The sequence below is a fragment of the Crocodylus siamensis genome, chromosome 4 (assembly GCF_052110815.1).
Source record: "Crocodylus siamensis isolate JL-2025a chromosome 4, ASM5211081v1, whole genome shotgun sequence".
NCBI classification, from domain to species: Eukaryota; Metazoa; Chordata; order Crocodylia; family Crocodylidae; genus Crocodylus; species Crocodylus siamensis.
Window position 1 is genome coordinate 67400875 of NC_143398.1, and position 26275 is coordinate 67427149.

The 26275-nt window shown below is 41.9% G+C and overlaps 1 protein-coding gene across 2 annotated transcripts; it reads left to right on the forward strand.

Annotated features, from left to right (window-relative positions):
• Positions 1-4983: 4983 nt before the first annotated feature.
• MDM2 (MDM2 proto-oncogene) lies at positions 4984-26188 on the forward strand. 2 transcript variants are annotated; one of them, XM_090042501.1, is made up of 10 exons: positions 4984-5141; positions 8559-8633; positions 9018-9151; positions 9934-9983; positions 10566-10633; positions 10795-10882; positions 13287-13447; positions 16360-16515; positions 17223-17300; positions 20761-26188. In XM_090042501.1, the coding sequence occupies exons 1-10, from the start codon at positions 5010-5012 to the stop codon at positions 21307-21309; spliced, it is 1491 nt and encodes a 496-aa protein (XP_089898627.1). In that variant the 5' UTR covers positions 4984-5009; the 3' UTR covers positions 21310-26188. The 2 variants fall into 2 exon arrangements, with proteins under 2 accessions (XP_089898627.1, XP_089898628.1); XM_090042502.1 differs by lacking the exon at positions 4984-5141 and adding an exon at positions 5195-5482.
• The last annotated feature ends 87 nt before the right edge of the window (positions 26189-26275 follow it).

A 26275-nucleotide genomic window follows, 5' to 3' on the forward strand; every position in this document is an offset into this window, starting at 1 on the left:
GTGGAGACGATCAGGGCAAGGGCAGAGACGGGTTGCTCACTGTGGGCTTGGGGCTCTCCACTCTGCTGCCTTTACTCTGGGAGCTGTGCGCTGATTGCATGCCCCCTGCCCGCCTGACAGCAGGAGGCACAGCTCGCAGGGTGGGCGGCATAGCTTGCAAGGCAGGCAGGGGATTTATGGCCAGCGTGTGGCTCCCGGGGCAAAAGCAGCAGAGCAGGGAGCCCTGAGCCCACAGTGGGCAGCCCGCCTCCACTCCATGCACAAATTGGGAGGGGTCAGATGCCCGCCATGCTTCCCTCAGGGCTGCGCGCAGCGGTGGGAGCCGCCCATCCACCCCACACTCCCTGGACAAGCTGTCTATGGCTTCATCCCACTCCCTGCCCCAGCCCTGGGTTCTATTCACTGCCCTGACTGGGCAGCATCCCCTGCTCCTGACCCCCTCCCTCCATCACTGTGGATGCTTTGATATGCCTCCCGTACACCCCTTCCCCTCCATAGACTTACCTGTCGGGCACTGCTCTCCATGCTGCCTGGCTACATTAGTTCAGTTCATGCTACAGTATTCCCGGCCACATGCATGTGTCCTGCTGTGTGCGTGCATGCAACGTCCAGGCAGAGGCGACCCAAGCAGGGTGTGGGGCCTGGGGCAAATGAGCCCGTGCAGGGCCCCGCCCCTGCTCCAGTCCCATGGGCCCCAGACCTGAAGAAGCTGCCGCCACTGTTGGCACCGGTGGCAGTGAGGGGAGGGGTAACGAGCAGCTGGATGAGGAGCTGCTGCTCCGCCCAGCTCCACGGGGCCCCCCAAAGTACAGAGCCTGGGGCAGTTGCCCCGATTTGCCCCCTGCCCCCTTCCCCCCACCAGGGATAGCCCTACATTCAGGGGCCCCGGTCAGAAGCCTTATTATATTTATCAGTGACATTATCGGCAACACCAGCCACAAAAAGCTGATAGCTGATAACGTTTATTTTCCTCTTATATGGTGCCAATCCAATATGCAACCGATATATCAGTGCACATCTACAGTAAATGTTATTTCAGGCACAGCCCCTGTTGACTTAATACTAATTCTAATATTTAATTCTTTATACTAATCAGTCCTGAGAAGCAAGGCATGATTTGTCCTAAAAAAATAATAAAAATCATGGATTGAAACTTTTTGTTCCTATTGTTAGATCTCCTGGGAAGGGTTGTTATTCCTTGAAGAATGCAAAGTTAATCACATGCTTATTATTAGTCACAGTGAGCTAATAGCTGGCTGAGAAGTGGAAAAAGACAGACAGACATGCCTGTTTCAGGAGGCTTTGGACGATATTAAGAACAGAAAAAGCTTACTAGTGATTTAAAAGCTTTTTCTTAACATCCTGAGCAAACTGATGCCATCAACACTTCTGCAAGATTCAATAATTTGACATGGATTTGTAAAGGCTAAATGAAGGCCAAGTGGTTTATTTTTGTTTGTTTCTTTTTTTTGATTTGCTTTGCTTTTGTATCATCTTCCACGTAGGAGAGAAGTAGTGTTTACTTAGTGCTAGAAATTGGTTGAATGACCACTAAAATCACTGCTGTTCTGTGTTAATCCAATAGCAGAAAATCTGGCAATTCCCTTTGTTGTACTTTTTATACAAGTATTGTTCAAGTAATGATTACCTCAGACTTTGGCTAAACTTGGGTAAGGAGGCTGTAGAGGTCATGACCCAAGGGATTGTGCTCTGTTAGCTATAGGACAAGACATTCAACCATCATAAAAACAACCTTTCTATGCCTTGAAATTCTGGAGTTAATGAAATGTAAATACATTAAAAAAATTCTGACAATTGTTCAAATGCCATTCTCTGTGTAAGCACCTGAACCTTGATCTACCTGCTCTGGAAGGATAACAAGCTTGTCTTGAAAATCTAAGTGGTTGCACAAACTGCCCAGATTTAATTATCACTGGAATCTTTACAAGATCTTCTTGTTGTTGAAACACAGTTTATCCAGCGGACAAGTCCGGACAGCTGCCTGCCCCTTGTGTGTATAAGCTAATTGTCACAGACAATTAGTTCTTGTGATTATTGCTTATTCTAATACAGTACATATTTAAACTCTAACTGAAAGAGATTTGTGTCCTATAATGAAAATTTTCACTATCCAAAACCTCAGAGCAGACTGACTCTCTGGTTTCCATGGTGTTCTAATAATCAAGGTTTTACCATACAGTATGTCCATTCAAATTAATAACATTAAAAACTTGCAGTTCTTACCTTTAATCCCTACTTACTCCCATACAAATCAGGTATGCCTTTTGGTTCCTTATAGGTTTTACTAATGATTTCTTACAAAAATCTTTAGTTCTTCCAACTTTTCAGAATTCTCTGAAGACTTGGCTGACTATCGTTCTTCTAACTCCCTACTATTGTGTTTGTTACAGGTCCATAATTTATTTTAAAACCCTGCCTCCTAAAGTCAGTATTGCATTGTAACATGCAGCATCACCAAAGCACAGAACAAGCCTGAGGTCCTGAGACATGGTTCAGATTCTTGTACTGAAATTCTGCTCCAGTTGCATATATTTACTTTTGATTTAAATACAGTATTGCCAGTTGTATTGTTGCCTGATGCCTTTGTTTCTGCTCAGATTGTTAACTTTTATATTTACAGAATAAAAACCTCACCCTTGAGTGGAAAAAAAAACTGTTATCAATTAAAGAGTTATAGTTTTATTGATTTTTTTTAATAGTCATGAAAAGTGATAATCTTATTTATCCATAAAGCAGATTAATTAGAGGTAGCTACCCTGATGAGACAGCTCAAACCTGACCTGAAATGTCAGTTTCCAGGAATAAGAGGATAGAAGAGTTTACATGCCCATGCATGTTCAGCCTTCTTCCTGAGACCATCAGCAGGTTAGAGTGGACATGAACATAATTGCCATTTACTGGATCAGACCATAGATCCATCTTGCCCAGCATCAGGACCAAAAAGGAGGCTCTGGCTGTGGGGACCCAAGTGAGGGTGGGTCTTCCTCTTCTCACTCCTCCACTCACATCTTCAGGCAGAGTTTTACTGGTCAGCATCTACAAGCTACCTTGCCTTGTTCGGAGGGCAATGGGTGCTGGCTAGTGTGCTCTGCTTGGTATCCCCTTCAGATGCCTTATTAACCCTCACTCCTTTCTGTTTTCTTGTGATCTGTCCCAAGAAACTTGTCACTATGTCTTTAGTGGTCACCCTTTTTAAGGGAAGCTTCTACTTACTGGTTGGGCATTGGCCCACATTCCCCATGCCATGGCAAAAAGGGCTGTCACACAGTGGCAGAGAATGAACATTGATTGGAAAAAAAATGGGAAAAACCTCTCAGTTGTTTCTATTTCACAGCATTGAACTGAAATAATTCTGGAAGTCTTTTTCAATGAAGCCTCCTCTCCACCCTCTGTCTCCCCTCTCCTCCCCTTCTCCCCACCCCCCTCAAGTTTTAAATTGTGGCTCCAACATCTCCAGAAGAGATACTTGCCTCTATCCTTCAGAGTAGGTGATGCAAAGTGATATAAAGTGATGCACCTGGGCAAAAATTACCCAAACTACACTTGCTCTCTGATGGGCTCCGCATTAGCTGTTACCGCATGGGAAAGAGATCTGGGAGTCATTGTGGACAGTTCAGTAAAAACATTAGCTCCGTGCTCACCAGCTGCCAAAAAGGCAAACAAAATGTTAGGGATTATTAAGGAGGGAATTGTGATCAAAACGGAAAATGTCATTATATCCCGTTAAATCCATGGCAGGTTTCCACCTTGAATATTGTGCCCAGTGCTGATCCCCACACCTCAAAAAGGGTAAAGAAGAACTAGAGAAGGGCAATAAGGAAGATTAGTGGTATGGAGGGGCTTCTGTATGAGGAAAACCTTAAGAATCTAGGCCTATTCAGTTTAGAAAAGATGTTTGGGCTGAGGGGGGGAGGGGACATGCATGAAAAAGGGTTTACAAAATATTATATGGCAAAACGAGAGTAAAGAGGAATTTATTTTTTACTCTCTCAAGAATTAGAAGCCTCAAAATGAAACTGGTAGATAGTAAATTTAAAACAAATGCAAGGAAGTTGTTTTTCACACAGTGAGCCATTAAAGTGTGAAACTCATTGCCACCAGATGACAGGTTAGCCAGATTCAAAATGAGACTGGACAAATTCTTGGATCAAAGCGGGGAGAGCCAACCCTAGGGGTGTGCAAGGCCTGAGGCATATCAGCCTGTGTGGACGGGGTCTGGTGAGCGGTGGCACTCTCATCATGTGCTAGTGGCGCTGCCCACAGGGCCCCCCAAAGATTTGCCCCAATTCACGCCCCCGCCAAGGGATGGCTCTGAAAAGGGGTACCAGTAGCAATGGAGCATGGGGGTTAGGGGTGTAGCGTCTGAATCAGAACTGACTTGACCTTAAATGCTGGAGGCTGCAAGTAAGAGGAAGGGGGAGACCTGACCATGCACCGTTCACTCTGCCCTGCAGCATCCGCTGTCTGCCCCTGACACAGGCCTTATGGACATGCAAAGTGGTGTCATGAGCCTTAGCCCCATGGAGCAAGATAGTCCCTCCGTTAATAGAGGGAACCTGGGCAAGTAGGGCGCAGTCTTCCTTGAAGCCCACTGATTACTTGGGCACCAAAAGAAGGAAGCAGGGATGGGAGCAAAGGTCGTGGGTTCACGAGCCCGCTGCGGGGAACAAGGAGCAGGGCACCCACGGCCCCTCAGACAAGTCCAAGGAGTCAGCGGACGCTGCCCAGTGAAACTGCGCGGAGACGCGATCGGACAAGGCCGGGAAACGTTCTCGCAATGCCCCGGGGCCTCCCGGCCAGAGCCGCCTCCCTGGTCGCACAGAGCTCGAGCAGAGCCGGGCCGGGGGACCAGGCGGCCCGGGGCCTTGGCAAGACCGTCCGATGCTCTGCCCCATCTTGTGGCCGGGGCAGGCTTCACGGCGGTGCTGAGGAAAACCACCGCTAGGGCAAGCGGGTGATGCTGACATGGCGCCGCCTGGCAGCGATGGATGAAGTCCGGGGAGGGGGAAGAGGTCCCCAGCCCCCGCCTCTCCGCTCCGGGCTCAGGGGCCGGTGCGGAGGCGGCGGACGAGGTAGCCGCCTGCTCCCGCCCGCGGCTGAGAAGACTGAGCGGAGCCGGGGTAGGCAGGCCGAGGCGCCGCCGCCGTTCCCGCTCCACCCCTACCGCCCGCCCGCCAGGGGGCGCCGGGGCGGCATGAGATGGCGGCGCGGGGCACTGAGCCGGAAGCGGGGTGCGGGCCGGGCGGGGTGGGTGAGTCAGCGGCCGCCGCCGGGTCAAGCTCGGACATGTCGCGGCCGAGCTAAGCCCCGACTTGCCCCGAGCGGCGCCGTTTAAAGGCCGGCGGCGGCGCTCGTTGCCCGCGTCTGTCGCCTGCAGGCGGATGTGCAGCGCCAGCCCCGCGCCGCCATGTCCGCCGCCGCGGAGTGCCCGGACGCTGCCGCAGCCGAGCAGGAAGCGCTGGTCAGTGCTGGGGGCAGGGCTGGGGGTCCCCGGGGCGAGGGGAGGGGGGGGGGCTTGTGCCGGGCGCGGGGCTGGCGGCCTGCCTCCGGGCCCGCGCGCCCCTCCTGCCCCGCACTGCCCGGGGCAGGCCTGGGGACCTGGCAAAGCCGCCTAGCCCGTGCCCTGCTCAGGGCAGGATCAGGATCAGGATCCCGCGGCTGCACCACACAGCCGAGCGGCCTCCACCTGCTCTTGACAGCTGGGAAGAATGGAGATCCTCGCTTGTCCCCTGCCTGCCTGCCAGCTACCTCCCCGTCCCCCACCTGCTTCCCGGGACAAACCCCGGGTCTCTTGCAGCAGAAGACCCTTCTGCCCTGGTTGCTTTCGGAGCCAACAGATAACCAAAAGCAACAAATAAGGGTCAAGCCGCATTGTTTTCCACAGGCTGCCTGAGTCTGAAAGGCTGGAGTGCTGTTGAGCTCCCGCTTTGCCTGGTATTTACTACAAGGAGTAGTATTGCCAGCTCTTGTGATTGTTGGCGTTGTTCTTAAAGCCTGTGCGTTGGGAATGTGAAAAACTTGGCTCTCTTATATACCTATATAAAAGAAAGAGCTAAGTTTTTTTCACATTCCCAAAGCATCGACTTTAGGAACAATGCCAAAAATCACAAATTGGCAACACTGAAGCAGCAATGTCTCAAGTCACAGCAAGTGAAGTTAGGTTAGATAGTGGGACAAACTCACAAAGAAAGTAAAACACTGGAACAGGCCACCCCAAGAGGTGGGGGAAGCTCCATCCTTGGAGGTTTTTAAGACCCACCTGGACAAAGCCCTGGCTGGGATGATCTGGTTGGGGCTGGTCCCGTTTTGACCAGGGAGTTGGACTCCGTGTAGATTGCTTCTCGGCCTCTTGAAGGCTCAGATGGAGCGAAAACATTTATTCTTCAATCTGTTCTTATCAGTTTAATCGCTTCTCGGCCTCTTGAAGGCTCACATCGAGCGAAAACATTTGCTAATCCCACTGTGTCAAAAATCATGAGGCAAACTCTTCAAAATCAAGTAATTTAGAATGTAAATCATGAGATGCTGTTTTTAAAGTGTGCCTTTCGGGGCAGGAGTGTTATTTGTGAAGCTCTGGGGGTGTGTGGGGTTTGGAGCCTGGAGAGGGAGGTCCCCGCACACCCTGGGAGGATGCGGGGTACTGTGGGTCAGCAGCAGGGCTGGGGGGGTTGTGGCCCTTTCTCTGTCCCGTCTCTTCCCCTCCATAGACTTACCAGCGTGGCACTTTCTGAACATGCCAGAAGAAAAAAATCCCAAGGCTTGATTTGTCTGTCAGGAGATCATGCGTCAGAGTTAATTTGACTTGGAAATCAGGAGTCTCATGATTTTTTTTTTCACTGTAGGCGACCTCCTGAGGTCCTTTCCAACCCTAACTTTTTATGTTCTAGCTCTTACTGGAGCTACGGCATGATTTCAGTTGTGGGAGGCTTTGGTGGTGAAGTGTTAGGAAGATGCTGTTCTCTCATGCGTGTTTTTCTACTCTTGCAAGTACAGTAGGATATAAAAGCTACTTTTTAAAAAGACGGGGATATAGAGACTTTTAGACTTTCTCATGGAACTGATCATCAGTGTAAAGCCCAGTCTGTGATCATACCTGAATGAATGGTGTTAGAGCCCCAAGATTGGCAGGCTCCTTGCCGACACAGAGGGTATAGCTGTGCGGCGTCGGGCAGTGCCATGCTGAAGCATGTTGCAGAGGGTTTTGGTCAGTGTGGCTCTAATGTGGCCATGCTGCTGCTAATTCAGACATTACTGCAGCATGTCTATAGGCATACTCAGGAATCTTCAAGCATAGGCCTAATTGCAGGGCTTTGTAAACTCCTGCGTATACATGGTATGCTTTTTCCTCTTTTGGTGGGATGTTCACTTTTTACAGAACTTGTGTGTTGCATACAGCTCTTGCATGAAAGTAATTGGTGAAAATGTGTGTGTATTGGGGTGTCTAATAGCAACCCAGTATTTAGGTTAATTCTTTTCTACGTAAAAAGGTGCTTTTAGCTATTTTGAAGAAGCTCAGATACCTTTTGCTGTTTACAGCAGGCCTTTGAAATGTGAGTATGGGTGAAGGCATTGGGCTAAAAAGTTGTGGAATCTCCATCTGTGGAGGTTTTTACTGGCTAGGCAGAACCTTGACTGGGATGATCTAGTTGGGAATGATCTTTCTTTGAGCAGGGGGTTGAACTAGATGACCTCCCTGAGGTTCCTTCCAAACCTAATTTTCTATGATTCCAAGTATCTGGGGTTTTGGGGCCTGTGCAATTCTTCTTAGGGTTTGCTAAGAGAGCCTATTGAAAATTACTGTTTTCCTTCTGTCACCTGAGAACTTCAGAAAAAAATGTTGGCTGTGTACACACTTATGTGTACATAAAGCTTTAAAACTAGATGTGTGCTGCCACTGAGGCAGCAGTGCTACCACTGGTGTTGGGACTACTTAGAGGCAGGTCAGAACAGGTGTACTTGATGGAGGGAGGAGAAGCTGACTGGGTTTATCTCCATCAGTGCCCAAGTTTATCATCTAACATCAAGCAGTCTGTAACTGTTACACACCTGGTTGTGATACCAGTAGAAAGACTGAGGATTAGGATAGCCATAATGGCATGTCTTGCTGTGAGCAGCAATGGCTCTTCTTTGGACATTATCTGCTATAGAAATTCTTGCGTTTCTGAGAGAGGGTCAGAAAGGTAGTCTGAACTCCCTTAACCCAGTATCCCCCTATACCTGTGGGATGATAGCCTTCTACTGCAACCAGCTACTGTAGCTGTTCCTGTAGCTCCAATGGAAGCAGTCTGTGTGGTTCAGGGTTCATGGAGGGATGGTTATAGTTGCATGTCATAGGGGGCTTATATTTACTTTTTTTTAAAGAAAAGAATTAATTTTTTACGTGGTAATTTTCAAATGTTTGACTTTGCAACCTGAAAAACTTTCCTTTTAACATAGCTTTGTACACATGTCATACAGTTTTTTAAAGTGCTTTAGATGCTTTAGGAAGCATTTATAACTTTCTAAATTAAATGTGTTGTTTTCTTCTGTTTATTCAGGTTAGACCAAAACCTTTGTTGCTGAAGTTGTTGAAGTTTGCTGGGGCAGAAAAGGATACTTTTACTATGAAGGAGGTAAGTAAGCAAAACATCCCATTAATAAAGATGGATAACAGTAAATTGCCTTCTTACAAGTTCATTCTCCTTTTATTTATGAGTGAACAAGTGTAGTAGTGTAGTTCACTCACTGGATTGGGCATAGGAAATTGGGAAACAGTTCTGTTCCTGACTCTGCTGTTGACTTGCTTTGTAACCTTGAACAAGTCGCTTAACATGTAAACTACAGCTTGCTCACTTGCAAAATGGGGAACTGTACAGAACTATGAGAACTGTGGATGAAAATTGCTGTGTAAGGGAAGTTGCAGACTTTTCAGTGGGTTTGATAGTAGGGGATTTTGGTTAGTTCTGTGCTGCAAAGTTAAACGTATTTAATGTCAGTATGTTTGACTTGTATTATAGGTAATGTTCTATCTTGGCCAATATATTATGACCAAACAATTATATGATGAAAGAGAGCAGCATATTGTCCACTGTGAAAATGATCATCTTGGGGATCTCTTTGGAGTACCAAGCTTTTCAGTAAAAGAGCACAGGTAACATTTTTGTATTCCTCATGAATGATCAATACTGAAGTTAAAGTAAAGTGAAGTGAATTTTATGCTGTGTTCTGTAATTTGTTGCATTTTTTTATTTTTTATTTTCATGAAACCATTTTTATAATTGCATACCACCTTGTCCAGGTCTTCCTCTGAAGACCCAGCTCATCCTAGGTTTATTTTCATAGTTGCCACACCTCAGAAGATCTGCAAACTTCAGAAGTGTGCAGTAGGTTTAGGCTGTTCTCTGTTCTGAAGAATTTTTATTTTGCCCACTCAACCATTGAGTAATGACAACATAATTACAGCATACAGACACTAAACTGTCTATTAAAGATAATTTGAACCCTGACTAGATTCATCAAACTAATGATTTGGTGAGAGGGCATTTCTAGACGAAACCAAAACTCTTACAAAATACTTCCCATAAAATATATATATTTTTAAACAGAAAACTTTTGTTTTGGTGAGTAAATTTTGCTACTGCTTTGCCTTTTCGTATTCTTTAAAAAAAATGGGGAAGGCAAAGGTTAAAAAGTGAGGTTTGTTTTCACCAAAAAAATGAAACAGCTAGCTTCCAAACATTAAACAATAATTGAGCAAGAGAGAACTTTTCCATTTCTATGGTATGTATTCACAGAACGCCCCCCCCTCCTTTTTGACCAGCTTTGATCATCAGTCACAAAAAAAGTTTCAGCATACATAAATTTAAAACATTATATATGAGCTGGTGTACTATACTTCTGATTTACAAATTGTTTATCTTGTTCCCCTCCAAGGAAAGTATATTCAATGATTTCCAGAAACTTGGTAGCTGTCAGTCCACAAGGTAAGATCGTTTAGGATGGTTGGTTGTAGTTTTTTATTGCCATGCCTTGCAGAACAGACAGTATTCAATTAACTTCTGTTTATGGATGGAGAGTTTTTTGTTTGAACACCCGTGGTTTAAAGCCTTTGTAATTCAGTATAATTCCTAATGAGTAGTATAGTACAGTTATGTTGATATAAGTTTAAAATTGTTTTATTTTTAATATTCAGCATTAATATTGAACCAGTTATTTATACATTATTGTGTAATACTTTTACTTCTCACAATATTTTTTTTCATCTGTGGAAAATCCCCAAAACACAAACCAGACAGGACTATAATTCTGAGCACATTAAAAAGCTCATAATAAGGGTGTGACCTTTAAAACGAGATTTTTATCTTTTTCTCATTTGTAATGTTACAGAAAAGCCTTAAACACTTAAGAGTATAAACTGATTTATTTTCCCCTTGTTTCAAAATTATACATTTGTGAAATTTAAGTATTTGCTGCTTCAGTGCCTACAATTATTTTGTTTTATTTCACTTTTCAGCTTGTACTTTGAGCCTAAAGTATGCACTGCATTATGTATTTTTCTTTTTCAGAATCTACAGCTTCTAACACATCAGAGACTGATGCCAGCTCTACTCTTGAAAAAGGAAATGTTCTAAAGGTGATCTAACTGCTTGATATGTTTTTAACACCGTGATTTTTAAGTTAATAATCTTATTAGCTTTGGCACTGAGATTTGGATGCAATTGGAAGATTAACAGTAGTATCTTGTGCTGTTTTAGTTAACACTTTTGTTATTTGTTTTTCTTTTTTTTTAAATAGGAAGGCATGCAGGACTTGGAGAAACAGACCTCCACGCATTCAAGTGTTAGACCCACTACCTCTTCTAGAAGAACCCACAGTGAATCTGGTATGTACAGATGTTTAACACTGGATTTTCAATACTTTATATCTGTAATAACATTTAACTTGGGGCATACCTCTGCATGTCACTGGCTGTTGTTGTTTTTTCTTTTATGGAAATACCCTTTTCCATGTTAAATTCTCCGCTGTAAAAGGTATTGATTGACAGTCCTAGAAACTAAGTCCCTTTGCTCATCTGCAAAATAGGTACAAGATGGCACCCCAAGCCACCCAGCCAGAATGCTACAATCTTCATCTTCAAGAAGTACCCTTAGGGTCAGAGAGTAACTCAGTCTTAGTGCCCATTTAATCCACCTTTTTTTTTTTTTCTAACGCCACTACCAGTTGTGTAGCAGTTATAGCCTGATATGAGCATCTTTTTGCGCAGAGGTTGACACCATTATGCTCATTTCATATAACTTTGTAAGCAGCGACCAGGAGATAAATTATGCTGTTTGTAAGCTTCTGTGTGTTCAGTTTAAGTCAGTGACATAGAGGTGAAAAGCTTTATTGTATCTAGTTATGAAGGGGCACATTTTCACAGTATCTTCGCAGATACTTTGAAAGTCTGGTCCTTTGAGTCTCTTCATTCCCTTTCATCACTAGCATGACAGCTTGACATTTATGAGCAAATGCATCCTGAAAATGTGACGTTATATCTAATATTTAATGGCTGACTAGCTGGTATGTTTGGAGTTGGGTATAATTTTCAACCTTTATGGAGCACCACCACCAAACTTTTTGTTGTAACTGACAATGTTTTAGAATCCTCCCTACCAAACTACCTTCCATCACTTACCTGCTGACTATTGATAATTGTAATTAATTGACTAATTGTAGCCTAAAATCACTGCATGGTATTTTATTTTTTTCTCTATTGCTCAGGAACACTGTTTGGTTGCTAGATCTCTAAGGTATCATGTTTGTTTTTTAGTTTGTAGGCACTTATTAGCCTATTCTAAAACTATACCGCATTGATTAAGCATTTCACACTAAATTAAAAGAACATCTTTAATGTTGTAATTCAAACTAGTAAAAGGATGAAATTTCACAGTTAAGGATCATGACTAGTGATATTTAGCACAGCTTCGCAATAAGGTGCTACTTATTGCAGGCTTGATCATTAACTTTGTTTTTGCATCCATTTGTTAGTTTGTTACAGCCTTAAAAGGTCTTTTAATATAGTGTGTTTTATGTACAATTTTTTTTTTAATTTATAGGAAACCTTCCCCTTAAACCACTATACTTGTTACAATGGGATGGTAGTGGCTCCTTTGGAGCCACTGATATTTCCCTGTAGTGTTTAGAACCCTTGTGGTGTGGTATGCTATCAGTACATCACGGAGAGATGACAACTTTAATGCGGACAACGATGGACAGGAGCAACGGTTGGGCCTGGGGGCACCTAATTTTGAATGTTGGGGCTCTCAGGGCAAGAAAAGAAAAGAAAGGGACTGAGCCAAGAAGGACCAAGGGAAAGTAAGAGGAGTCACAAAGTATGTACAAGTGTTCTGTTCTCTTTTCTCTTAAAGTTAAAGAAGCTAGTTTTAGAAATCTGTGGAGTTTCAACTTTTTTTACAGTGCAGAATAAGCCCTGGGCAATAGAGGCTGTGTGCAGTAGGCACCAGTAGGGGACAGCAAGCTCTTTTGAAGCGTTATTAAGCCAATTACACAATGCTGGTTGAGAATTTCGCTCCACGGTTACACATTGACTTCACAGTTGATCTTATGAGGGATTTTGACAGACACTTAAGCGCCACTTCTTGAAGTCAGTGGAGTTGAACTTTGACTCATTTACCCTGTCCCCAAATGCTGTTCCCCATCTCCTTCTTTATGCTACTGGAAAGCATTTGAAACATGTGAAACACCCAAAAAGCATTGGTTTGCTGCCTTCAAATCAAACATTTTTCTGGGTCCAGTTTAAAACAGTGACCTATGGTTGATATCTTGTACATCATGCATTACCCCAAAGGCGCATTAAGCACGGAATTATTAACTCTTAAAAATGGGGGATCATAGTAAAAAATCTGCCATCCAAATATGTACGACTATATGCTATGTACTTATAAAATGCAGAGCTTTCACAGGTGCCTGAAAGTGGTGAAAGCATATAAGATTCTAGAATTATTTCTACTGCCTGTAGAAATTACTGTTCATATGTTTTAATGATGGGGCAGCAGAAATATCAGTCCCAAGCATTTTTCATATTGTTTCTGTTTTAGAAGTATTCCCTTCTCTTTTTGAAACGTTGCATTCCTTTGATTCCCTCCCCTGCCTATTGTAAAATGCTAAATGACTTTTCACATTGAATTTCATAAATAATTTCATTTTAACTGACTCAACTGCATGCAAATGGTAAACTACATTATATGCCTTTGTCTTACTACACTTTCTCTATCACACACATGAAGAAGATGATTCCTCGGATGAATGGCCTAGTGAAAGAAGAAAACGGCACAAGTCAGACAGCATTTCGCTGACTTTTGATGAAAGCCTGTCATGGTGTGTAGTAAGTGGGCTATGCAGAGAAAGAAGCAACAGCAGCGATTCAACAGACTCTCCTTCAATTCCTGTAAGTAGAGATTTGTTGCATTGATATTACGTTTTCAAATTTCATAATTTGGCATGCATTTATGATTTGAAATATGCACATTAACCAGTAGTATTTGAGGACTTCTGTAATTCTAGTGTTGTATCTTCTTTACATGTATTCAGAAAGAAAATAAATACATTTTTACTTCTTGGTACAGGATCAAGCAAGTGCTGGATCTGACTGTCCGTGTGTTATGAGATTGATAGAAGCAAAATCACAAATAGTTAGTTAGTTTTGTCTCAGCTGCCATTTTAAGTTCTTTTCAATTCCCTGTTATTCAGATGGTGCATATTACCCCATCACTGACCTGGCCTCTGCTGGTGCTCTATTTTCACTGAATGCCAAATTGATTACTGGGTGTCATGCTGAATGTTAAATACCTGGAGTTGCTGCCTCTCTAATCAAATGTTACATCGGCTCTGGTGTTTTAAAGTTCATGGCTATTTTGAAACAATTATAGCAATCGGACTTTTTTCTATTTGTATACTTATCTCCCTTTTAACAGCCATCTCCTTGTTTAATTTAAGGCAAAGACCCATGGTCTTGTATGTGTACTTCAAGATGGACAACAGTTTAAGATTAGACTAAGCTTAACCTGTCTTATCCCTAGTTTCCCATCTATAACATGTGAGTTAATGTTTACATAACTTTAAGTGTCTATAGCAGAGAAGTATTACCCAAATCCAAGAAAACTTCGCATTTAAGGCAACCTTCCTTTCCCCTTCAGTAATTGGATTCTAATACATGGAAAATTAGAAATTCTATACAACTTTGTATGTATAGAATCTAATTATTGTGGGGGTTCCTTTTAAATTAATCTGCCCCACCACTGCAACGGGAAAAGCAGTGGTGGGGGGCAGGCAGCCAGAACCCTGCCACTTGCCTCCTCCCGATTTTTGCCTGCTTCTTCCCCTCTCCTCCCCCTAGTTACCCAGTGTGCCTGCAGCAGTTCTGGTCTGGGGCAGGATCAGAACCAGAGCAGCTCCCCTGCACCCCCCTTCACCCTGCAGTCTCGCCCCCCACACCCTGCTGTACAAGCCACCTTTGAGCTACCCAGGTAGCAACTCCTGCCCTGGTCCCAGGCTGGAGCTCAAATTCAAGACTAGGCTTTTTCTCGCACCATGGTTTTACAGTCTACCATGGAGGGGGGGCTCATCTCACCAGATTTCTGGACCTGTGGGGAGCCCCAGGCCTTGCACCCAATTCTAGCATACAGCGCTGACACCAGGCTTCAAGGTCCAGTCCCAGCAAGTAGGGAACTGGCAGGGGGTAGCACTGGGCCTGAAGGCCCAATCTTAGTGCTCTGGGACAGCAGGCAGTGGTACCAGGCCTCCAAGGACCAGTCCCAGTGGGAGGGAGGCAGTGCTGGGGCCCCAGGGATCAAATATGGTATGCAGGGGCACCCTGGAGTGATGCTGAGCCCCTAGAGGCCTATCCCAATGCATAGGCGTGATTGCCCCCCCCCGCCAGTTCAAGCATAGGGGGCCTGATCTGGCCCACAGACCAATGCTGCCTCATTCATCTTGCCTATGGGGCCAAAAGGTTGAGCACCAGTTGTCTAGTTAGTAGGTGGATGAGAAATATTTTTGTTTAATTTACTTGTATTTTTCTTTAATAGTTTATATTTTGAAATATATGTTTACATTTCACTTGTCTCATTCTGACTTCCTGGTTCTGAAGAATAGTGTGAATATTAAAAAAAATTAAACATTATTTAAGGATAATATTTCTGAATTCATAGAATCATAGAAAATGAGGGTTGGAAGGGACCTCAGGAGGTGATCTAGTCCAGCCCTCTGCTCAAAATAGGACGGTCACCAACTAGGTCATTCCAGCTAGGGCTTTGTCAAGCCAGACTTTAAAACCTCCAAGGATGGAGATTCCACCACCTCTGTAGGTAACCCGTTCCAGTGCTTCGCCACCCATCTAGTGAGTTTTTTTTGTTTTTTTTTTCTAATATCCAACCCAAACCTCCCTTGTTACAACTTTCGGTAGTTAAAGGTTGCTATCAGATCCTCCCTCTCCCAGTCTTCTTTTCTGCAGACTAAGCCCAGTTCCCTCAGCCTCTCCTCAGAAGTTGTGCACCTCAGCTCTTTAACTAAAGGTGCACTGATATCAGTCTGATATCGGATCAGTACCGATATAAAGAAGATTTTGTAGATCTGATATCGGCCCGATGGGGCTGATAATTTGGCTGATAAATGCTGCACAGAGCAGTTGGCAGGATGGAGAGCTGCCTCCTGCTGGTAAGTCAGGAAGGGAGGGAAGGGGTGTGGGGGGACAGATCAGTGCCCCCCCACATTGAAGAGGGGGCAGGGGCAGGTGCTGCCCAGCTGGGGGTGGGGCCACAGGACAGAGGTGCGGCTCATGGGGTGGGGACAGCTCCTGCTGCTGCTTGCACCCAGAGGGTTGGGGGTTTTGTGCCCCCAGATCTGGCATGCATCCTGGCATGTACCCCTTGCCCTCACTTTGGTTTTTCTGCCATGCCGGCACTCCGGCACCTTCCGAGGTAGACATTGTGGTGTTTTTCAGCACTCCGGCCAAAAAACGTTGCCTGCCCCTGTTCTAGTCCATTCATCTAGCCTGTCCTTCCTCAGCTTGCTTGCTTGCAAGAATGCTATGGGGATTGTATCCAAATCCTTGCTAAAGTCGACTGTATCTGTATCGTGTCTACTGCTTTCCCGGCATCCACAGAGCCAGGTATTTTGTCATAGAATTGTGTGGTTGCATCCAAGATCCTTGAAAGCATTTGACTGCAATAATTCAAATTGCTGTCAATGCGGCAGCAGAAGTTTCACTTCACTATTATTTCTCTGTGTACACATCAAGCAGTTGTAGTTATCAGAATAAATTCATGAAGCTAAATTTATTTTCTGTCTTTTTCTGTTCAGGATCTTGATGCTCGTTCAGTAAGTGAAAACTCTGATTGGCTTGATCATAGTTCTGTCTCGGACCAATTCAGTGTTGAGTTTGAAGTAGAGTCTATTTATTCAGAAGATTATAGCCACAATGAAGAAGGACAGGAGCTCACAGACGAAGATGATGAGGCATGTATTGTTTTTATTTGGAAGAAAAACAGAAATATAATTTTGTTTTGCATCTCACCCCAGAGCATTTGCATAGTTGTCTTTCAGGACTAAGAACTTTTTGTTATGAGATTAGGTTCTGATTCTGTGTGAAGCTGCAATGTGAACAGGAGCCCACTGATATCCTGCCCAAAAGTTTGAGAGGAGAAATGGGTTGATAGAAATGAGTTTTTTGATTTATGCTTTATTTTAAAATAGTTTTTAACTCCATGAACGTAACCTTAAAATTAGGAATACAGACCTTTACAGACATCTAGATTTTGTATTTTTAATGTTTAAAATATGCACTAGATTACAGCAATCTTTTTCATTCCTGCTGTAGTAATGAGTGAAATGTTTTCTTATTGCTAAAAATGTCATTCATAGTGGACATGGACCATTTGAGGATGTGTGCATTGCGCACCTCTCAAATAGTTTACATTTGAGAACAAAAGCTTCCAACACTTGGACTAACTAGTCTCTAACCATAAAAAGCAGTGCTTATCCTAAATTCAGTTCACAGAGGAAATATGTGCAGCATCTGCTCATGTATGCATCATTTAATTTTCCTATCTTAAAAGTATGTTTTTGTTTTAAATATTCCTAGTTATGCTGAACTACCTGCTTTAAGTTTAGTGGGAAATAAAATACCGAGCAAAATGAAACTAAAATATTCATTCTTTCATCAGGTGTATCAAGTAACTATATATCAGACTGAAGAGAGTGATGCCGATTCATTTGATGAAGATCCTGAAATTTCACTAGCTGTAAGTAAAGTCTTAATTCACAAAGCATCGCAAATCTTCGGAGTTAAAAGATCAGGTCCAAAAATGTTTATGAATTTTTTTATTTTTTATTTTTGAAGCCTTTGGCAGGGAACCTTTTTTGAAAGCTTTTTGAAAACCCAGATATGTGAACTGGAAGCCCTTTGTCCGTCTGCTTACTAACATGCTCAAAAAACTCTCAGCAGATTGTGTGGGGCAGGGTTTCCTTTTACGAAACTTCCCCGGCAGCTTGTATTTGTCCATGTGACTGCTGATTTTTATTCTTCATAGATTCTGTCAAATAGCCATTAATTCAAGTGTCATCTGCTAACTTGCTGAGGGTGCGGTCAATGCTTGGACACTCCACTTGATACGGGCTGCCAGCTCATTGAGCTAGGTTTTTGTTTTTTGGGGGGGGGTTGTTTTTGTTTTTGTTTTTTGAAGGGTTCCTTTTTGCCTCGGATGGCCTCCTAACTCTGCTGTTAAAGCATTCAGGAGTTTAATTGGACTGCGTGGTACCTGTTTTGAATGATCGTATACACTCTTTTTCCTGAGCCTCTAATACAGATTTTTTTTTTTAAATGGCTTCCAGGTTGTTGGCAGGTGTTTTACATTTTTAACTGCTCCATTTAACTTCTTTCCATCTTTCTCATTTTTGTGTAAGTTCCCTGCCTAGAGTTTAAGGGTTCTTTTTAAATGTGAGACTTAGAATATCTAAGTTATTTTAGAATGAAAAAACAAATGTACTTTCTATTTATAATTCCTCTCCACAGCTCAAATCTGAGTAAGAGGTAACATCCAAAATAGTTTGAAGCCTTCTTATTATGGTGTAGCCACTTGCAGCTCTATAAAGCTGAGGGTGAGCTTTGAACATAAGGGAGAGTTTCAGCCTTCATTATGTATGCAAAGTGCAGGGCAAACCCCTCTCTACAATGACAATACTTTCTCTTGGACTATAGAGAGAAGTATTTTATCAATATGCATGTTAGTTGAAGTGGGTCCTTTAAGAAATTCTAGCATTTGGTGTCAGGCTATTTTGTGTTAGGTCCTGAATAATAGCTATCCCATAGGACTTAGTTATTCATCCTCTGTGTTGGGTCACTTCTTTGAAAAATTTCTTACAACATTAAAGGTCACTTTCAGGTTTTCTTGAAAATGCAAGAGCCTCTTCAGACTAAAGAATAAGGTTTTACAACAGAGTGCTACGGAAAACTACACTCTTAAAATGGCTGCTGTCGCCGGTTTGCAGTGGCACTGAAGTCACAGACTGCCCTCTGCTGGTCATTTTGGAGAAGAGCATCTATATTCCATAGTCTTGAGCAGTGGTGTTAACCTTCCAGCTCGATGGGGCCAGTCCATGATGAGAGTCCGTAGGTCCAATCCAGTCCAGCATGGTGTCAGTCCATGGGTGCAGTCTGATGCGCCAGCCCAGCTCTGGAAGCTGTAGCAATTAATACTGCCACTGTTCTCCTGCTGCCAAATTTCTGGAAATGTGGGGAGCCCCATGGGCAGATTCAGCCCATGGGCCAGAGATTGAGCACCACTCATCTTGAGTAACCAGTGTTCTCCATCTCGTGACAATACAGAGATGTTAACTTGTTCTCTCTGTGCTTGGGAGCAGTGGGAGACATCAGCTGCTGGTTTAGGACCATGTGTCCATTGGGAATAATAGAGAGAGCAGCTGTTATGTAAGCATTCACAAATTTCTCTAAGGAGAGTATTTGTTTTTTTTGTATTAATTTATTTTTGTAGATAAATTGTCAATTAAGAAAAATAATGGTAGAAAATACATGTTAATCCCAAATATTTATTAATACTGTTAGGAGGGAGAAATAAAAGCTTGCTAAATTACTCTGAGCCACTAAAACACTAAAATGCATTCATTAGAAAATGGGGTTAAATCGACTCATAAAAATAGTGGTGATTTATTGCTAAGTGCAAGCACCTGCCTGATGCAGCACTTGCTGACAGTTGTGCAGATGTTCAGAATAGGATCTTGCATGCTTCTGGCCTCAGTCCCGCTCTGAGAGGCACACCTCCCTTCTCTAAGTTTGAGAACTCCTATACCCTGCTGGGTTGGGCTTACTGTCTCCTGAAGGCTAAATTATGGCACACCTCCCAAAAAGTATGACCCCCCACTAGTTTCAACAGTAAGGCCATGTCTTTGCTACAGACTTATAGCATAGTGACATCCATTACACCATTTTTGGCTGACAGCTGTCCTGTAAAAAAACCACAGTGTAATGTCTTGAGATTGCATACATGTTTTGCCTTTTACTAAAGTTTTCCATGGAGAGGAACAGTTACACTGCAAAACTGCTCGTACTGGTATAGCTTGTTTTGCTTGGTGTGTATGTTTGCAGAATAAGCTGTACCAATAAAAAGTCTAGCTTTGCCAGTGTAAGCCGAATCTGTACTAGCAAAATTCTGCTGGTATTGTCTAACAACTTTACCAGAATAAGTAAAAATACTCTTCGTGTACTCAGAACAAAGTTGACATTTTTAGTGCTACAGCTGAATGAGCGAATTGGCATGTACTAAGAGGAGTGAGTCAGTTCTTGCCCTTAGGTGTTGTTTTGGGTGTTTAGAATACAGATGGTCATCACTGCATCAGTTACATTAGCTTTGAAAGTGTAAACCCATCTCAGTGATTCTACCAGCCAGAGACTTTTTTAAAGGTAACCAGATGCGGTGAATTTGAAGAATAGGAAAAGGGTTCCAGTCTTACCTACTGCAGCCTACCAGCTGAAATGGAGCCACAATCTGTTGTTAAGCTAGTTAAATAGAATAATTAAAAGACAGAGCTGACATTGGTTGGATACCTTGTGTATTTTCTTACCTTAATGTGTATTAATTTTTTTTCAGGTGTAACCAACACTTGTATATGCTTGGTCTTAGCATAATTATATCGTAATTTTAACTTCCTCAGAAATGCTTGCAGCTTCTAATTCCATTTGTGAATAGTTTCCCTCCCAACACACTCATGCTCCAGTCCCCTTTGGAAATATAGACACACATGAGAGTTTTTGAACAGTGTGCAAATTTGCATTTGAGTGGTAAAAGATCAGGTTTTTGGAGCTTTTTAAGTATATAGGATAGATTTGAGTCTTGTGTCTATGATAGTTATTTTTGGCGCACTGCCTGCATAATGGTATTTTTCAGTGTTGTTATTCCCATTTAGTTTTAAAAGGGGGTGACATTTTGTCTTTTTCCTCCCACATGGCAGATTGGAAGTAAAGATGATTTCTTGCCTATTTCTGCCTTTTAAAAATAGAATCCCGGTATAATTTATTTAAACTTTGATCTAGCCAAAGCTCTTGCCAGATATTTCAAAGCAGTTAGTGTTGTGTTTACAACAGTTATGAATAAATATTTTCTCAGTAGCAGTTTCTCTAATCTAGAAGTGTTCTAATGGTAGGAATGCCAAACGACTTAACTATTTTTTCCTTTCGATTTACTGAAGGATTATTGGAAGTGCCCTAAGTGTAGTGAAATGAACCCACCTCTCCCACGGCATTGCCACAGATGCTGGGCTCTTCGTGAGGACTGGCTTCCTGATGAAAAGAACTCCATATTGGAAAAGAGCGAATTAAAAAGTTCCACTCAGCTTGAACCTGAAGAAGGTTTTGATGTTCCAGACTGTAAGAAGGTGAAGATGGATGAAGGTAAAGAGCCAGATGTTGAAGAAAGTGATGACACTGCAGTACAAGCCTCTGAATCTCAGGAAAGTGAGTACTCTCAGCCATCTACATCTAGCAATATCTTCTGTAGCAGTCAAGAGGACAAAGAGTCACAAGAGAAAGAGGAAAATACAGAATCCAGTCTACCTATTACCAGCATAGAGCCCTGTGTTATATGTCAAAGTAGACCAAAAAATGGCTGCATAGTACATGGTAAGACGGGGCATCTCATGTCATGTTTTACATGTGCACGGAAACTAAAAAAGCGGAATAAGCCCTGTCCTGTCTGTAGGCAGCCAATTGAAATGATTGTGTTAACTTATTTTGGTTAGGAGGATGTTGAACAGAACAAGTGCAGTAAAGCTAAAACATTGCAAGATTTCATGGACTGAAACTCTGATTTTAAAAAAGCCACAAATTATTTTTGTATGTTTGAAGACTTATTTTGGAGGTTTGCGCCTGACACAGATAACGTTTGCACTGGGTTTATAGCTGAATGCATTCTACTTTTAGTCATTTTGGAGGTTCTCTAAAATGGAGATAAGTTTGTTTCAAGATCTGGAGCAAGATTTTCTACCAAGAGTCACATTTCACATGCAAATAGTAATGATACCTGTATAAGTGGGTGACATGCGTGTTGTAAAAACAGAAATTCAAGGCTTGTCAGAAGAGACTTCTTGTAGAAGTGTGTATTCTTGGAAGTCCTGCTTCTGTTTAATCACTATATAGAACATTTGTAAAGAGATGGGGAAGTAAAAGCAATAAATTCTAGTCTGTCTTTCTTAGCGAAGACATAATAGAAGCTTAGAACTCCAGAGAAATAACTTTTTGGAAAAATAACAGTTTGACTCATTCATCCTTACAATTGATATGGATAGGTAAATTAAGGGGAAGTACTTCTGCTGACTTGAAGTAACCTCAAAAATGTGAAAATTAGTAAAGCATTTCTAATAGTCATCTGTTTCAATTAAAAAAAGGAATGGAAAGGAGTGAGTTTAGGAAGTGGGGGGCCGTTATTTTTACAAAAACAAAGCTACATTTTAGTCACTATATAACTTGTGGTTTTGACACCATCCATTGTTGAAAATAGTACACTTCTTGAGCCTAACTTCAAAGTTAGTTTTTCTAATGAGCATAACTAAAATGCATTCATTAGAGTTCTAATGAGCCTTACTTCAAAGTCAGCCAAATCAAAATAGGAGTTAAGGTTTTAAAGGCATAAGCATTTTTAAAGTCAGTAATTTTCCTGTTGTTTATGCCTATGCTCTAAGGTGGTTGTATTTTTCTTGGCTTATTTCTGATAGTTGAAGAGTTTTGAGGTACTAGACCAGCCAGTTACTTGCTGAAGTAAGATTTTAAAAACCATTTTGTTATGACATTATAGGGAAAATTGTAATGTGTTTAAAATAGAGTTACAGTTTTTTAACTCTTACAGTCTTGTTAGTTACAATTTTTTAAAAAAAAATCAGTATACTTTACCAAAAAGGGAGAAATAAAACTAACTACACCTTATCTAGGAAGCATTGCATAATTTCTGTAGGATATTTACAGAATGAACTGGTTGCATATTTTTGTGGTGAATTCCTAGAGGTAGCAAAAGTGCTACTAAATCATATACTAAATGATTCTTATGCAGTGAAGTTATTCGGTTTGCTTTGAATAGCTACTTCTGTATAATATCCTTATTGGGAGTTTATCCTTTCTGTTACCTGATGTGGTGCTCCTGAAGAAAGTAAGATTAGAAGAGCAGATTTTGGGGGTCTATCTAACTTTGAGAGGCAGTGTTCCCACAAAGTCCACCAAATAAAGAGTGGTGAAAATATAAATGTTTTTGACTTCAGATACTGAGATCCTCTGTGATTTACAAAGATTGCACTGCTTGCTTGTACTACAGCTCTCTTAGCTTGGAAGCTCCAAAACTGGTCTAAAAATGCTTGTTCATTATAAATTATTCTTGTATGGGAAGGGGGTGTCATTGTCGATGCTATTTACGTTTTTAAAAAAATAGCGCCTATGACGATAGTAGTCATACAGAATCTGTGTAGGCCAAGTCCAAGATTCACAGACGACCAGGAGGTGGCCAAGTCGATGATGAAGGAATGAAGAATCAGAAACTACACAGTAGAATCTTACTGGCATTGTTGATTTTAATTTGCACATAAAGAATTTTTTCTTGCCTCAGTTTTTAACAGAGACTGAATTGCCTAGAATGGTAGTAAGGTTTTTTGTCATTTATTTTTGCAAAATACAACTCAGAATGTTTGTCTAGTATGTTTTTTTTTTTTTTAAATTGGGGCATAACTGTGATTCAGTGTTTCCTTGCTATTGTTTATCAAAAGACATCTTGGATATTTTTTCAGTTTTGCTCATTTGTAAATCCTTACTTTTCAGCATTGCAATGCAATTTTTGTCATTAGTTGGAGGCTCTTCATATTGGTCAGTAGTAACCTTTTCCTCCTGAGTTTTGGCAAGAGGTGTTTCCCTTCTTAACAACTTTATTCTTCTGGTTGGAGTGTTTTTAAAGCTGATGTTTCTCATTACAGTAAAAGATGTTTACTGGCACCTCCCCATTCCCCACTCATGCCAGATATCAATGGGGGGGTGGCAGCGGCTGGATGCGGAGCAGCAGCAGCACACGGTGGGGGGTGGCAGCAGTGGCATGCGAGCTCCCCCCACCCTCCCCCTTTGCATCTGGCCAGTCAGCCAGTAATTCCAGTTTAGTAGAGTGTTCCAGTTACTAAAATGTGGGTTAACACAGCCTTTACTGTATCTGATGTGTATAGTTCCTTTTGGCTCTTCAACATATTAGTCTCCCAAGGAATGAATCATAAATACTCCTACAAGAAAACAGCTTGTTCCCCTTTCTTAGAAATATTTGTGGTGTCTGATGCATGCCTCTTTTTCTCATCTGCATATGTTGAAAAGAGCCCACCAAACTTTAGTGGCGTGGAGGAAATGTATTCACGCCACAACAGTAGGTCCAAACTCATTCTTTTGTAATAGATGAGCATCTTTTGATCTTCATCAGGTGATGTTTTCTGACAGTTAAAGTATAGGTGCAGCTTTTAAGAGCTCTTAAAAAGCACAGCTTCTTCCTATTTTTTTATGCTGTGTTAATAAATAAAGGTGATGAAACTTTCAGCAGCTTCTGTAGAGAAAACCAAGAGGTTGGGGGTTGTAGGCAGTAAGGGAAGAATAAATGCAGAGTTGCATGTAGTTTAAGGGACATGATTAAGCAGCCACATTGACCATATCAAATACTGTATTTTTGTATACAACAATCATGACTTCCCATCAAAAATTCAGCTGCTGGAAATTGGGGTGCACATTTATAATTGATGAAATATGGTAGTTTCTTCTACTTAAGCCTCAGCCCTGGAAAGTGAAAGTAAAGCTGCACCAATGCTACATGTAGGGCACCTTAGCTACTAGTTGTGGACACAGTCTTTCTCTACACCTCCCTACCCCCCCCTCCAGGGGGTTTCAAGGAAATATTTCCCCACCCATCATTCTGCCATTCAAAAACAAGGTGCATACTCTTTTCAGGGGTACGTTGTACATGAGAAAACGCAGTAGAACTTATTTTTGACTGTCTCCTTGATGCCATCCCAGTCCTATGCTTCAGTGTAAGCGTTTTATAGTGGCTGCAGGGGAAGTCGCAGGACAAGGCAAAAGGATAAGTCCAGTATTCCAAATCTGAAACTTTTTGAAGCCAAAGGTCTTTTTTTCTCATTAATTTCAGTTGGAAACAGTTGCTGTGACATTGCATGTTTATCCTTTATGTCCCTTCTCCTTCACCCCATGGCATCTGAATTATAACAAAAGTTGCAGCTTTATTCTAAAAAACCCCAGCAGGTTTAGCCACTACATTGGGTCCCTAATCCTCATAGTTTTGCAAGATGTCAGTGGTATTAGTATTTGGAAAGCATGTCTTTCCCCACAGTATAATACTCTTTCAGGTCACTATCTGCATTAGCAAGAAAAAAGCAGGCCACAAATATGGTTTCCCCCTCCTTGCTGTCTGTAGAACCTTTTGGAGTGCTAGATGCCTGTACATGGCTACATGGTTTGAGTAGCGTAACAGGGGAACGTACTCATAAGAAAAGGTTGGACAATTCTTGCATGCAAATTGTGGAAACGAACCACTAAAATGTTTTTGCATTCCACACAATATTGTAGAAATGGATTTCATGGCTTCCATGTTCTTGGGCAGATTAGGTCTTTTCTGGGAAACTCTGTGCACAGCTTATTTCATTACAAAAAATGTTTATGAACTTTTCTTCAGTAGGGTTTAAAATATAGTCCAGAAAATTTTATGTGCTTTACCTAAAAGAAAAAAAGTGTCAGTTGGCACAACAAACCACATTATTTGTTACAGATGTTCAATCCCATTCTTTTCTCTAGTCTTGTGAATTCTTTCTGAATTCAAAGATTAGAAAGAAACGAGAGACAATCTCATTTGGCCAATTAAAAAAAAAAAAGAGAGAGAAAAGTAATTACTTTGTTTTAAACCACAGTTGGAGAAGCCTTCAAAAACGTGTCTTAAAACGAGGAAGAAGTCCAAACTAATCAATCAAATGCACATTAGCATATCTGCATGCAGTTGGCATCAGGGTCAGATTCGCTCAATTTTTTTTTCTTAAGTCTGATATAAGTGTTGAGGACCACAGCCCTAATCCACAAATGTATTTAAATGCCTGGTTCCTCTTGAAGTCAATGGGAGTTAAATGCCTAAATACCTTTGTGGAGGTGGGCCCCAAGAGTTCACTAAGAGTTCTGTTTCAGTTTCTATAAAACTGGGCAAATTAAGCGAAATGAAGGCTGGTTGATGGTGACCAATCTTCAGACCATCTCCATTTCTTAATGTTTAAATTATTGGTAGGTAAATTAATGAACTGGGTATAATAGAACAAGAGTAGAAAAACAATGCTAAAGAAACGTCACAGGCTCAGTACTTGCATAGTTCTAAAATTCAACACACTTAAATGTTGTAATTCAGTTGTGTTCATTTATTATTGCCTCTAAGTGGTCAGGTATGTCTGTTTTAGCAGTGCTTGCTAGCTTTAATTTATTATTTACATGGATATAATTTATTGTGTACATAAACCTAAAAGCAGGCCTTTTTTTATTTGAGATCAAATAGGCTTGCTTTCTGTTTTTGTTTTTTTATGGAGCTGAAAATTTATGAGAGTAAATATTCTATAATACGGAGTGGGCTTGCTTCTTCCATCGTCTTTCCAAGGGTCCTATGTACTTCATTAACAGAGTTTTCTGTTAATGAAACTGGGAAGTTAAAAC

What these genes read in the sequence shown, in the direction of transcription:
- MDM2 (XM_090042501.1), top strand. Translation starts at nt 5,010, where the DNA reads ATGAAGTCCGGGGAGGGGGAAGAGGTCCCCAGCCCCCGCCTCTCCGCT. An exon ending in TTTTCAGTAAAAGAGCACAG is followed by an intron (nt 9,152 to 9,933) that starts GTAACATTTTTG and finishes TTCCCCTCCAAG; the next exon opens with GAAAGTATATTCAATGATTT. An exon ending in TCACAGACGAAGATGATGAG is followed by an intron (nt 16,516 to 17,222) that starts GCATGTATTGTT and finishes TTCTTTCATCAG; the next exon opens with GTGTATCAAGTAACTATATA.